The 14506-nt window shown below is 33.0% G+C and overlaps 1 protein-coding gene across 2 annotated transcripts; it reads left to right on the top strand.

The window, feature by feature from the left end:
• Nucleotides 1–3240: 3240 nt before the first annotated feature.
• Nucleotides 3241–12077, top strand: CSN3 (casein kappa). 2 transcript variants are annotated; one of them, XM_029235780.1, is made up of 6 exons: nt 3241–3306; nt 5382–5427; nt 5971–6032; nt 8706–8738; nt 9895–10385; nt 11904–12077. In XM_029235780.1, the coding sequence occupies exons 2-5, from the start codon at nt 5418–5420 to the stop codon at nt 10351–10353; spliced, it is 564 nt and encodes a 187-aa protein (XP_029091613.1). In that variant the 5' UTR covers nt 3241–3306; nt 5382–5417; the 3' UTR covers nt 10354–10385; nt 11904–12077. The 2 variants fall into 2 exon arrangements, with proteins under 2 accessions (XP_029091613.1, XP_029091614.1); XM_029235781.1 differs by lacking the exon at nt 5382–5427 and having other exon boundaries at nt 3247–3306.
• The last annotated feature ends 2429 nt before the right edge of the window (nt 12078–14506 follow it).

The following is a 14506-nucleotide window of genomic DNA, read 5'->3' as shown; positions in this document are numbered from 1 at the left end:
ATGGATTTGGCCACATGGAGGTCAAAGTTGACCTATCTGTTTTGAATGGCCAAAAAGGAATAAAAGACCTATGGGAGTAAATGTAGGACAGAATTACTGAGAGCCCTAAGACCACATTGGCTAATTAACACCTTACAGAAATGAAAACTTTTCATTTTTTTTTTTTTTTTTTTGCGGTACATGAGCCTCTCACTGTTGTTGCCTCTCCCGTTGCAGAGCACAGGCTCCGGACGCGCAGGCTCAGCAGCCATGGCTCACGGGCCTAGCCACTCCGCGACATGTGGGATCTCCCCAGACCGGGGCACGAACCCGTGTCCCTTGCACCGGCAGGTGGACTCTCAACCACTGCGCCACCGGGGAAGGGAAGCCCTGAAAAGTTTTCTTGATTACCCTTTGTATTTTGTAGTCTGTGTCTTTAAATGGGACCCAGAAACCCTGGAAAGTCACTAAAGCATGAAATTATGTGTGCATTAATGCTAATGTCAGAATGACACCCCCTTCTGGGCTCCAGATGACATCCAATGTCTCCTCATAGTCTTCCTATCAATGTCCACCTGAAAACAGGTTCTCTTTAGATGTTTCCTGCAAGTAGAGATCATGACTATCTACTCTATTCCCCAAAGTGCCTTATTTTTTAATAAGAACTGTATATGTCTGTGCATTTTTTATTTAACTGAATGATCTACAGGAGAGCAAAATTTTGCTATTCCACTTTGTTAGTGTTAAAACAAATTTAAGACCATTTTATGCTATTTTCCCATGGGTTTTACACAATGGCAATGGTTTCTGAAGCATACAAATTTCTACACTAAAATGTTACCTTTCTGATGTTTTAAGAATTAATAATATAGAAAGTTATGTTAGTTATTTACATTGTGACTACTATCACAAACATTGTTGTACTTCAAGCACATGGTATTGAGATCAGCCTGGTACTAACGAAGTTGCTAAAAAAATAAAATGAGACAGAAAAAAATAATAATGAAACAACGTGCGAGTTAATACCACCAAAAGAAGAGAAAATAGAAATAAAGTACATAACAGATGTAAGAAACACTAACAGAATAAGAGGAAGCTGCTATGGGTAAAAGAATGCATACGAGTCAATAATCATCTTTCCACTTATCACAAAATATTTATTTCATAGCGCTGGAAATATGAACTTCATACAAAATACAATAGCTCCAGTGTGTCAGAGTTATATAAATGGACACTGCTTACCAGGATCTAAACTCAAGGAATCAGTAGCTTGACTGAGAAGCCCTGCTCGTGCTCCTCCCATATTCCAGGGATGTATTAGGAGTCCATCATGGCCCCTCAGATGAATACGTGACTAGATCAAGGCTGGTGAATCAGTTCTAGATCACAAACACAATAAGCTTGGAGACTGTTCAGCATCATACTGACACCCTGGGAGATTTCATTTTGTAGGAGATCTGATTCTTCTTTTAAGAGCTTTTCTTTGGAAAACACTAGGGTATCTGAATAGCTCCAGAATAGAATTCACCTAATTTGTCTACAACTATCACTCAAAGCTCTTTAGCTCTCTTAGATTGCCCGAGGTGGATATACATGATATGGGGAATGTTCAGTGTCACTAGTATTCAAGTAAGTGTTAGACTATCAGCTCCACAAGGGCAACAATGTTTGCCTGCTTTGGCTACTAATTTATCCTTAATGCCTGGAACAGTACCTGAAATAATTTAAGTGCTAAAAGAATAATATCTAGTTTTGCAAAGTTCCCAAGGGGCCCAGAAGAAATGTAGAAATGTTTTTCTTTTAGTAGGGAGAAGGATCCCTAGCATCCCCAGGTAAAATATATTATCTTGACAAAACAATGTCATTGAAGGTACTCTGAATCTCTGGTACTTGTGAATTAAATAAGTAAACTCTCAACTGAAAATCAGTATCATTTTATGGCTCTACATCAATGGCAAAGAAATTACCATGTGGAACAGAATACATTCATAATTTGAGGACTGACCAGAACATTATCTTCCAACCATCACTTGACCCAGATGACCAAAGGAAAATGATGTAACTGAACAGTCCCTATAGATTGGCTGGTCTTACTACTTTAGCAGCATGTTTTAGCAGTTTTGAAACTCTGCCATCTTTCTCTGAACTGCAGAAATCAACTATTTTGAGAAATAGAAAATCTCAACTTACTCTATACAAACTGAATAAGCATTTCAGGGCTGTGAACATCATTCTTAACTTTCTCAGACATGAAATACTTCTAAGAAAAAGAGGAACACAACACAATGCTGTTATTTCTTGTTTGTACTCTGGCAGTCCTACATTGATTCCTGTAAATACCTCAATCTGGCCAGGACTTCACAGCTAAAGTGAAGTCACAGTTAATGTTTTGTTCCAGAGAAGTGTAAGCAAAAATTCTTCCCTGAATTATCTAGGCAAATTATTTGGTTAGCTGTATTTTACCAAAATATTCCCCATATTGGTGGTTTTATGATATATATTTTGTAAGTCAGAATGAGCTGTCTTTGAAACAGGACAATTATTCTGAATTCAATAATTTAATTTTATACATCCAGAATGGTTCACCTATATTATTGAAATTTAAGAATCTAAGTGCACCTTTGATTCATAAGAGGTTAATCAATCAACAGGTGCTTATTGCATGCTTATACCATGAACTTACTGAAGAATAAAATGCAAATGGATCCCTAATTTATATTGGTTAAACTATTTTATATTTGGATATAACTTGTAAGAAGTTGTTCTTGAGTATATAAGAGATGGTCAACTTTCTAGTTTTTAAATATTGATGGTTGTAATTCTGGAAGAATATGATCAACCACAGCCCATAATATATATAGGGTCACTTGATATCCAGGGTCTTAAATTAAAAAGAAACATTTGAAATGTAAAAGTGCTGTGGTTAGCTATTTTTCATTTTAATAATTGCTTTAAATTCAAATAGGTATAGTTATTTGATTAAGAATGCAGTTAATATTTTTAAAACTTCTCCATATATTTTCATAAAATATAAAAATTCATTCTTTAAATAGTGTGAATAATCTCTTTCCAGACCTTATGAATGACAACTCTATTTCCCCCTCTTCATTTCATTAACCGAGATAGACGCAAAGATGGTCCTGCTATCATCAAATCTTTCCTTTCTGTCATCTTCCTATTGGGTGCAATGTAGAAGGAATATAAATCGCATGACACAAGGCACTAACACCCTTTAATTAGTCTCCAGTTATTTACCTTGGGTCTTCCCTACAGTTGAGAGGCCAACTCAACCTACTGCCAAGCAAGACCTGACGGGCACAAGAAAAGGTAATCATATTAAAATGTTCAGAGAGAATGATTCTTTATCACAGTAGTTAGTAATAACACCACCAATGTTATTTTAGAAGCACATTTTCTTCTTTTTAACTTTATTGGCATCATTTTGATATTAGTTTCTAACCTAAACCTTAGATTCTGTATGTTATCATCAAATTTATTTTTAACTTCACTTTGTGTTAAAGTCAAGGTTTGATACTGGCTAAACTACTGAAGACAATGTAATTCTAAAGAAAGGTTCATTGTTCAAGACAATGAACATATTCCTACAGACAAATGTGGAGGGCTAACTTCTTAGGAAGATGAAAGTGCATAGTAATCTAGATTGATCCCTTAATTAATTTCAAAATTTTATTTATATCTAAAGGTTATAATTTTATTTGTTATAATATAGCTTTAAAAAAACATGACTTACATATCCTAATGAAAACTGAATAGTTCTTCTGTTTCTCAAATTTTTCTGCCTTACCAAGTGATGAAGGCAAATTCAAGTACTCATTGGTTTAAGTAACTGACAAGTGAAGTATGGTTTTATCGCTCTGATTTCTGTTTATGCTAAAAATGGGGGAACTACTATCATTTTACAGATTGTTCTTGTGTGAGTATGCTTGTGTTACAATTTTGCATGAATTGTAAAGAAGTCTGTGATTCACCATGAAAATATTATTGTTCAGTCTACAGTCTTAAAAGTTAAACAGTGATTATTGTACAATATTGTTTTCTATATTCACTATACTGTATTATAATCATCAAGCTTGCTAAGGGACTAGATCTTAATTATTCCAACCACAAAAAAGAAATGATAATTATGTGACATGACAGAAGTGTTAATTATCACTACAATTGCAATCATATTACAATTATACAAATACATCAAATCTACATGTTGTACACCTTAAATTTACACAATGTTATATGTCAAATCTATTTCAATTAAGAAAAAGTTAACTGACAAGTAAAGAATTAATAAGGAACTCCATTCTTCTCAGTGAAACTTGAGAGGAAATAACCTATGCTGTAGGTTGTTCAAATTTGATCACACATGAGTTCTTTTCCATCCAATGGTATCCCATCAGAAGTTCTGAAGTCAGTTTAGTAGACGGCATTTCTAATCATTCTTAGCTGAAAATCAAAGGTGAATGGAGTCCGGTGTGTGCTCTCTTTACCAAGCCTGAACTTTAACTCTGTGACCCTCTTTTGTAAAACTCAGTTTGTAGGTTTCAAGTCTATACAAGTATAGCAATAACAATAGCTGCAACAAGACGTAGTTAGTATTTGCTTCATAAATACAATATGTATTTAAATATTAAAAGTTTGAAGTGTTATATGTATCTTTCTAAAAAATCAATTTATTTTTAAAAAAACCAAATAAATATGTGTGTCTACCCTATACTCCTTTACAAAGGTAAGGCTAATTTATTTCTTCAAATATTTCAGCCAGAGAACTGTAATTGTCATATCATATTTTTTCATTAAAATGATCAAGTTAATCACATCATTTTTGATTACTGGAGAAGCAGATTATGAAAGATGCAGTTTCAGTATACCCCCCATGTCCTCCATTTTACACATTCCTGTTAGATTAATCATGGAATTACAGAATTTCATAAATTTCAGTTCTAACTTCTGTTTATAGGTAACAGTAGTAAGGCCCAGATAAAGGAAATTACTTGGCCAAAATTACACAAGTAGAGATAGAGCCTGAGATAGAACTCAGTTCTCCAAAGGAATGTGTAGTCACCTCAGTCTCTAATCTGAAACCACTCAACTGCTTTCTGTTGTTTAGAAAGGCATGCCTAATTCTTCAACCTAGCATTTAAGACCTCTGCTTTTTCTTCCCTCATCTTCCTTTCCAACTTTGTATTTCCCTTCTTTCTATTCAAATGCCCATAGATATTCCCAAGACTTTCTCCTCTACTTGAAGTTTCTCTCTATTAATCTCTGCATGGGCAAGTCACACCTATAATGCTATCTCCTACAGAAATAATTTGTTGATTTCTTAACTGAAAACTTCTACCTGTAGAAAGCCACTTTTGTGACATTTTCTACTTTCTTTCCTCTAACAGTGATTTGTGTGTGTTGCAACTCTCTTCCTAAAATTGATGTTACTTGGCAAGACCAATTCACTTTGATAATCTCAACACTTGACACAGTGCTTTGTTCTTAGTAGGTTCTTGGTGCATGTAAAATGAGTATATGATTAACCTTATAATGGTACTTTCAGTAATATAACCAAATATTAAATTCATTCAGTTTATACTGTTTGGTTTTTCTAAAGCTTTTGATAAAATAGATTTTCCACATAGGCTAAATCTACCCTTAAATCTGACTTTTTCTTTCCCCTTAAACCAAAGATGACATTGTTCCAAATCACTCTTAAATTATTAGCAACAGACCCTTTTAATGTAATGTTTATTTTTTGTTTGTTTATTTGCGGTACGTGGGCCGCTCACTGTTGTGGCCTCTCCCGTTGCAGAGCACAGACTCCGGACGCTCAGGCTCAGCGGCCATGGCTCATGGGCCCAGCCGCTCCAAGGCATGTGGGATCTTCCCGGACCCGGGCACGAACCCGTGTCCCCTGCATCAGCAGGCGGACTCTCAACCACTGCGCCACCAGGGAAGCCTTAATGTAATGTTTTTAATTTTTATTTTTAGGTGCAATGATGAAGAGTTATTACCTAGTTGTGACTATCCTGGCATTAACCCTACCTTTTTTGGTGAGTTAATTTCATCTGATCAATTTGTATCAAAACTTTTTTAAAAAATTTATTTAAGGTCTCTAATTATGTAAATTTCTAAATACAGTTATATTTTATGGAACAAAACAGCTGCATACTAACTATATTTTCCTAATAGTAATTTATTTTTACATTTATTTCTCTTATAAAATTAAAGTCATGTTCTTCTGAATATACTGCTGGTTTCCAGGAATCAAGAAATCATACTTTATCATGTATAGAAAACCTTTAAAATTCTCATATGATAGAGAAAATACATTTTGGGGGAAAAAACAGTAAATATTTTAAAATTTTAATGTGATCTAAAAATTCACAAAAAATAAATACGGAAATCATAGACCAGGAGCAGAAATGTTTTTAATTAAATTCCTATCTCGTGCAGACTCCAATCCCTTAAGGGACTAAATTCTTAGAAGATTAGGAGCTCGTTTAAGCTTTTTTTTTTACCAATTTCAAATAACTTGACAGGTACTTTTAGCATTCAAACATATTGTAATTTTTGTTATAATCTTTCCATTATATCAATTGAGACTCCTTCTCAGGGCTTATATCCACAAACAACTCTATGATTTTCAGGCATTTTCTTGAATTACATGCTGTGTATCAAGGCTATTGAAACAAGAAAAATGTTTGGAATGTTTTTTTTCTTTTAATTTTTTCGACTTGTTTTCCTTATTGTTTTGCCTATTGCTCTGTTTTATTTTCATGTTCATTTGGGGATCCCAGGCACTTATTTGCCAATAGCAAGTACAGAAGGCAAACATCTCATGTTTTATGACCTCCTCTTAGATTTTAAAATATGGGAGGGTGCTAGTCCTTGTTTCATAATTCATTTATTATTAAATTTAGATTTTCTTTTAAGTTAATATCTCAAATAATTATATTAGGTAAATTCTTGGAGTCAAACTTTTTAAATATTTGAATTACTATGGCTTTCACATTTATTTTCTTTCATTTATTCTCTGAAATTTGATTTTATTGTGGCCACCTGCATATCTAGAACTTGGGTTTACTCTTTGAGTGAAAAGGATTAAAGTTTAAATCAGAAAGTGATCCACAACTGCCTGACCTATAGCAACCTCTTCTTGAGCTACTTGAGCCTGCTCTAGCCTCCAAATACTCCTTCTGGTTTTCACAAAGCTACAAGCCCCACAGACATGAAGAAATAATTCAAAAGAAGAATGAAGGTTTATAGATTGTACCATCCAATCTTATGAGCAATCAAAATTATACAAATTAAAACAGCAATATGGTAACATCTTTTATGTGCTAAATTTATTCCTTCTCTCCAAAATAAAAATAGTTAAGATACAATTTATTACTAGCAATTATGAGATGAACTGCACAATCTTATAGCCTACTGGTGGCATTATAAGTTGGCATAAATTTTCTGTACAGCAGTTTAATAATTTCAGTCGAAGAATTTCTCCCCCAAAATCACATTTTTGAAAAACTGTCTTAAGAAATCAATTAAAACTATTTAAAAGGCCACTGATATCCAGATGTTATTCATCTCTCTATTTATAATAAAACATTTTTTGGAAAAAGCTTTAATGGTTAACAATAAAGAACAAACATTTCATGACATAGTCATTGATTATTTATATTTCTACTATGAATATGTAAATATGAAAACTATGATATAATGGAAAAATGCTATGAGAGATCAAACTTCTTTTAAAAGAAGTAAGATACAAGATACTAAAATGAACATATACCAGGAATACATAATACATATAGATTGGTATTATATTTAAATGTCTAGATTTTCAGGATTTTTGAGTGTAGGTAAACTTTCAATATTTATATAACTTTCTAAATTTTAAACTAGTGATTTAATAAATTTGGAGAAAAATAAGTCTCTCTTATTACACACCAGTATTTTTTTTCTAATCTCTGATTTTCTATACCTACAACTTCCAAAAGTTTTGTAGAGTCTTTTATATCCAAGTGATATGTGTAAAGTCTTAAACTAGAACTGTCATTTTTAAAATATTTACCATTATGAACTCACTCAAAATTGTATAAAACTTTTGTGAGTTTTAAAGTTTCATAAAATTGCTAACTCCTGATTTCCTATGAAGGTTGTAATCCAGAATTAAGAAAAACACTATAAATACACAAAATTTGATTTTTTAAATGGTATTATTTATACACTTATATACTGACGTTTTGCCAGATATTTTTAATCAAGAAAACCTCATAAATCATCTTAGTAGGAGAACAAAAACAGAAAAATATGCTCAATGCTCCTCTTATTTTTAACAATGTATGTTCAGTACAAACTGAATATAGGTTGTTCATGTTCTTCATTTAAGCAAATATCATGTATTACATTTGTTGGGGTCAAATGATCATATTCTTTTCAACCTTGAATTTTTCTCCCTAAACAGTGATTTTTAAAGACAACTTATCCATGGAGCTCATTATTACTATTTTAGTTAGTATATTTATGTCACTTCTTGAGTGGTTCACAGACTATGGTTAGATAACCATGGAAAGTGCTTTATAATATTTTACAATACTAAAATAAAAACAAAAGAATGTTTTGTCTTTGATATAAAAGACATTTTTAAAACCACAAGAAAATCTAGACTCTGTCTTGCTTTTTTTTAACTTCTTATTTCTCATTCTTTCTCTGAATCTCACCAGAGTGCAGAGGGGCAAAACCAGGAACAATCAACAGTAAGTTTAAATGTTTCCCGTAGAGATATGAACTCCAAAGTATAATATTATGCTAAGTTTAATGATATTAAAATGCCTCTGTCTAAACGCTAAGTAAATATTTAAACTCCATGAAATAATCTAATAATCCTTGTAAAAAACATCACTTCAACAACCAATCATATGAATCAACCTCAATGTTTATCTGAAAATCTCAGTATCATTTTGTAGGCCAAGTCATGTCTTTTGATTTTCATATGTATTTAGCAACATGAGAAAACCCTCTCAGAATTTAGTAGTGGGAAAAAATGAAAACAAAAGCAAAGTTTAATATTTCTCCTGTCTACTTTTTAAGACTTGGGGAAAGATCCCTCTCTGACCCTTCTTTAAATACTTCTCATACACTTGTATTTACTTCTACCTTTTGTTTCCCCAATCTGTTTGAATGAATAGGTCTCCATTCATGAGAAAAGCTTGCTTTACAGTGTAATTTTGTTGATTTGTTTCTATTTATATGGAAAGATCTAACGACGTATTTTTATAACTGCACATAATTAACAGAATTGAAGCAAATAAAAATAGAAAATTTCCTAACTGATCTTTAATGGATAAAACTAGGCTGAAAAAAATCCAAAGTATAAATCCAGAAATCCATATCACATTATTTTACTATTCTGCTATAATTAGTTTAGAAAAAAATGTGCCCTCAGCCTAATCCTTCGATAAATAAAATACAATTACAAACATGTGGTGAGAATGTATATATACACGTATAAGGAAAAATATATACGTAGTTTTTTCTGTGTGTAGTATGTTTGTATACTGTATGTCAAAGCACTCTATGAGACTGGTCTAGCTGTGGTACTTATAATGTACAGCATTTACTGAGCACTTTTTGTGTATGCCAAGCTCTGGTCAATGTGATTTACATTATGGATTAGCTCATCTAATTTTTTTTAAACTAATGTTATTTTTAACGTTTGTTGAAAATCAAGAAGTGGAAGGGAAGTGTACAAATCCATATCTCGTAAAATAATATGGTTGCTGGGTTCACTATGTCCAATGTTGTACTTACTTAACATCAATGTAACATTGTATTTCAAAAACTTCTGATTTAAGACATCTCTTCATTCTAGCCTACAATAATACTATTCTGCATAATTTATTATTTTTGCAGCGCTGTGAGAATGATGAAAGATTGTTCAAAGAAAAAACAGTAAAATATATCCTAATTCATTATGTGCTGAGTAGGTATCCTAGTTATGGACTCAATTACTACCAGCACAGACCAGCTGTACTAATTAATAACCAATTTATGCCTTACCCATATTATGCAAAGCCAGTTGCAGTTAGGCCACATGCCCAAATTCCTCAATGGCAATTCCTGCCAAATATCTACCCACCTACTGTGGCACATCACCCACACCCACGTCCATCATTTCTTGCCATTCCACCAAAGAAAACTCAGGATAAAACAGTCATCCCTATCATCAGTACCATTGCTACTGTTGAGCCTACACTTATACCTACGACTGAACAAATAGTGAACACTGTAGTTACTCCAGAAGCTTCCTCAGAATTCATCATGAGTACACCTGAGACCACCACAGTCCAAGTTACTTCACTCGTGGCCTAAAAACTAAGGAATCATCAAAGAAGACAACACAGGTAAATGAGCAAAAGACAAAATGAATAATAGACAAGATTCATGGATTTATCAAAACAATCATAAAATCTAAAATAGTATAGATGGATAAATTAAATCTGTTATGGGAGCAGGCTAATTATAACTTTAATTTGGTGGTGCCTTAGCATTGATACACTAGATTCTTTTCCAACAAGAAATGAAAAATAATCGTATTTTACAAAATGAAGAAAAATTGGGAACTTTTTTATCAAACTTTTTTCAACAACTGGAACACTCCTAGAATCTATTTGTTTTATTTTATTCCTATTCACAGACAAAGACAGTGGAGTAAATGACTATTAAACTCATGATTTTACTTATCTCAAAAATGCAACTCCTTAGAACAGTGTATACAGGATATGAGTTTAAATACATTTTAATTGTATAACAGTGTTCTTGCATTCAACAGTGTTCTTGCACTCTAATTTTGGTATGAATAGAGTGAAAGGAAACGATAGGCTTCCCATGTAGCTTTTTGATTTAAGATACAACTCAGTGTGACATAGTGGTAACAGCATTAAATCAGAGAAGGCTTCTTCTTCCATTGTGTGATCTTAGGCAAGTCATTACTCTCAATGAACTTTCATTTTCTCATAATTTTGGTTGCTATGAGGTTCAAGTGAGAAAGCATATTGTGAATGAGTTGTAAAAAGTGATCAATCATGAACTGTAATGCTTTAGAAAAGATAAAGTAAAATTAGTAAATACTAAAATTTATTTTCAACTAACATCTCAAGCCCTTACTAAATTATCAAAACTACATAACTATCTCAGTTTATTCCTGTAGCAGCCATGTGGAATGGATTATATTACCATCCTGGATTCACAAAAAAAAAAAAAAAAGCCGATAAATGCAAGTTACTACAGCTAGAAAGTTCAAAACTGGGAACCAAATCAAACCTGCTTGATTTCAGATAGTAAGGCTTCATTAGTATGTCACCTATTTCCATATGGAAGAAAAACAGAAAACAAACTATAATTTCCCAAGATCAGCATATGTGTAAATTTTATTATTGAGTTATGTTTAATAAGACTTCTGGTAAGAAAAAAAACATAAGTTAATAAATCTTTGACTCATTAAATTTTTGAAAACAAAAGGAGAAAATTAATGGAGACAACATGAAAACAAGTAATTGAGTATTCAATTGTCCATTTTATTGATCTAAAATACATTATTACATGATTGTTTTTAACAGACTAATCATTATCTCAGTAGTTACATTTGTTCAAAACTCATGAACCTAGATTTCTAAGTTAAAACCACTGTATAATATCACTTATAAAAAAGAATGTATAGGACTGTGTCTTTCTGTAAATATCAGGTGAAGGCAATTATTTCAGTTCACTATATGTTGAATTTAAATATTTAAATCTAGATATTTAATTTGATAGACTCCTTGATACAGACATTAGGCAAATCGGAAGCTAAATACAAGTCTACATATCATGAGAACTGTTAGCACATTATGAACTAAATTCCTAAACTGTCATTTTTATAGGTCTTTCTGAAACCAAGTGACTACTTCACACTGTCCTTTAGCCAGTTGTCTGCCTTCAGTGAAGAGAGAATATGATTTTCACAGATTCGGCTCCTTTCTCTTCTCCCCTTACATTTTACATCCATGCCACATTTAATTTTTTGATTCCTGCATAATAAAGCCAATTGAATGCAATGGATCTCTTAATTTGAAATAGTCTGTGAATACACTTCAGGGATATTTGAAACTTTGAAATTCCAAGATAAATTTAGTGTGAGTTTGAGTACACACATTTAATTGGAGGCAAAGTTCATAATTTCGTCTGATTTTCAAAGTGGTCCATGGTTTAACACTGATTAAGAACATCTTCTGCAGGATGACACTAGAACATCTAAATTTATGGCTAAGTCATTGGGACCAGAGAAGAACTAAGCTATAGTGTTCAACTCCAGAAGACCACAAAGTGACTCTTGGGAGCCATGAGAACTCTAGAGGTAGCATTAAATTTAGGTGTCCAAATGTAATGCTAATTTTAGTCTAGATCATTCCCAAGAGCAAATTCCAGATACAGACAGGTTACAGATGACCACAACTACAAACACAGATAGATATGTGGCAAAATAAACAAGAGTTGACTCTTGACCTGCATGAACCAGTTTCCTCCAGACTTGAAGCTATAGTCTTACACTTGTCAAACTCACATTCATACAAACACACACACACACACACACACACACACACACCAGGAAGCTTATGGAATTGAGGTCTTCCAGTCTACAAAAATTAGTGAATACTCAAAGTCCAAAAATATGGCAGTTTTTCCCTTAATGAAATATTGCAAGGAAAATGAGTGGGTCACGTATGTGCTTGCTCCATATTTAACACATCATGCCAGGAAAAATACAAATCACTCAACCCGTACAAAGGGCTTACTGTCACTCTTTTGCTGAAACCCTCAATAGATGTTCTATTGTTAGGAGTGGTTTACAAAACTTTACCTTCTCTCTCACTCAAATGCTAGAGTCTGGAAGAGAGGCCTGGTCAGGAACATGGCATGGCTGGGCTTCATTTGCTATGACCATTAATAATATTGCTAATTTCTAGAAAAATGAAGTTAAAGGATGGAAGAAATAGAATTTATTTCATTAATTAATAAAACATTTATCTCAAAGTACTATAAGAATTATTATGGGATACAAAACAACAATAATAATAATAAGCAATCAACAGGTATATATTATAGACCATAAGCCAATTTTCTCTCTGCTCCTATATATTCAATCTTTTAATAGTTACTCATGGACTACATATTATTATTATTGTTACTATTATTATTATGAAAGAGAATTGAAGTAATTTTCCCCAAGTGGAACTGGAATTGAACACGGATAATTTTGCTTTAAAATCCTTGTTTTTAATCTTGTGAACACTACTATAAAAGCATTTCCACACTGGGTGGTGAAATAAAATATGAAACAAAATACTGTGAAACAGGAAAAATATTCTTGTCTTAATATTGGCTCATATTAATACAATAATATGTCTAACTAAAATAACATTAATAAAAAGAGTTGTTAAAAGTAGGATTTTAAATAAAACACTTACCTCCCTGATATGACATTATCTGATCTTTTGTACCAATTGGATTAACCAGTTAGAGTATACTGTGTAAGTAATATGGCATAGTAAATCCCTCAACTACTATTTACGTGTTAAGAAAATACATTGGTGAGTTGGTTATTTTGGATTTGGATAAATTACTTTCAGATGCAAGGGTCCATTCACGTGAAGGCAGTTTATATGAGAAATTATATCTTTAGCACAGAAAAGAAATGGGATCTGGAGATTTACACATATTCATTTTTCAATTATTTGCCAAATGCCCACTATGTGAATACAGCATGTTTCCTCCCCGCCTCTAGGACCTCACAGACTAATGAGATTAGAAAAACATCTTATTATTCAGTCTTGTAGCCTTATCTGAAAGTTCTCAGGTCTTCCACAAATGCAGTGATAAGTTATATAATAAATATTTGCTTAGCACTTTAAAATGTATAAAGAGCTTTCACACATAGAAACCTCTTAATCTTCAATAACCTCTTAAAATAATTTCTTATTAATCTTCATTTTGTATATGTGAACACAACTTTAAAGTAGTTAAACATAAGAGAGTGAAAATTTATAGGCCTTAGATTTAGATAGAACTGAATTAAAGGTTTAGCTCAAAATTTCTCAACTGTGTGACCCTGGGTAGCAGATAAATAAAGTGGAAAATAACATTTTTGAATTTATTGATATACGTGTTAGGCTCTGTATCAAGTATTTTACAGGTTTTACTTTATTTATTTCACATAGTACTCGCTTAGAGAGGCACTATTATTATGTTCATATATAAACAAGGAAACCGAGGTTCAGAGAGATTAATTTGCCCAAGAACAAAAAGCCACTACAGGGCTTCCCTGGTGGCACAGTGGTTGAGCCTGCCTGCCGATACAGGGGACACGGGTTCGTGCCCTGGTCCGGGAAGATCCCACATGCCGCGGAGCAGCTGGGCCCGTGAGCCATGACCGCTGAGCCTGCACGTCCGGAGCCTGTGCTCCGCAACGGGAGAGGCCACAACAGTG

This window comes from Monodon monoceros, unplaced genomic scaffold, assembly GCF_005190385.1.
Source record: "Monodon monoceros isolate NGI ecotype Baffin Bay Population unplaced genomic scaffold, NGI_Narwhal_1 Super_Scaffold_20, whole genome shotgun sequence".
Taxonomy (NCBI): Eukaryota; Metazoa; Chordata; class Mammalia; order Artiodactyla; family Monodontidae; genus Monodon; species Monodon monoceros.
Note: the sequence above shows the minus strand (reverse complement) of the source record. Positions and strands in the feature narration are given on the sequence as shown.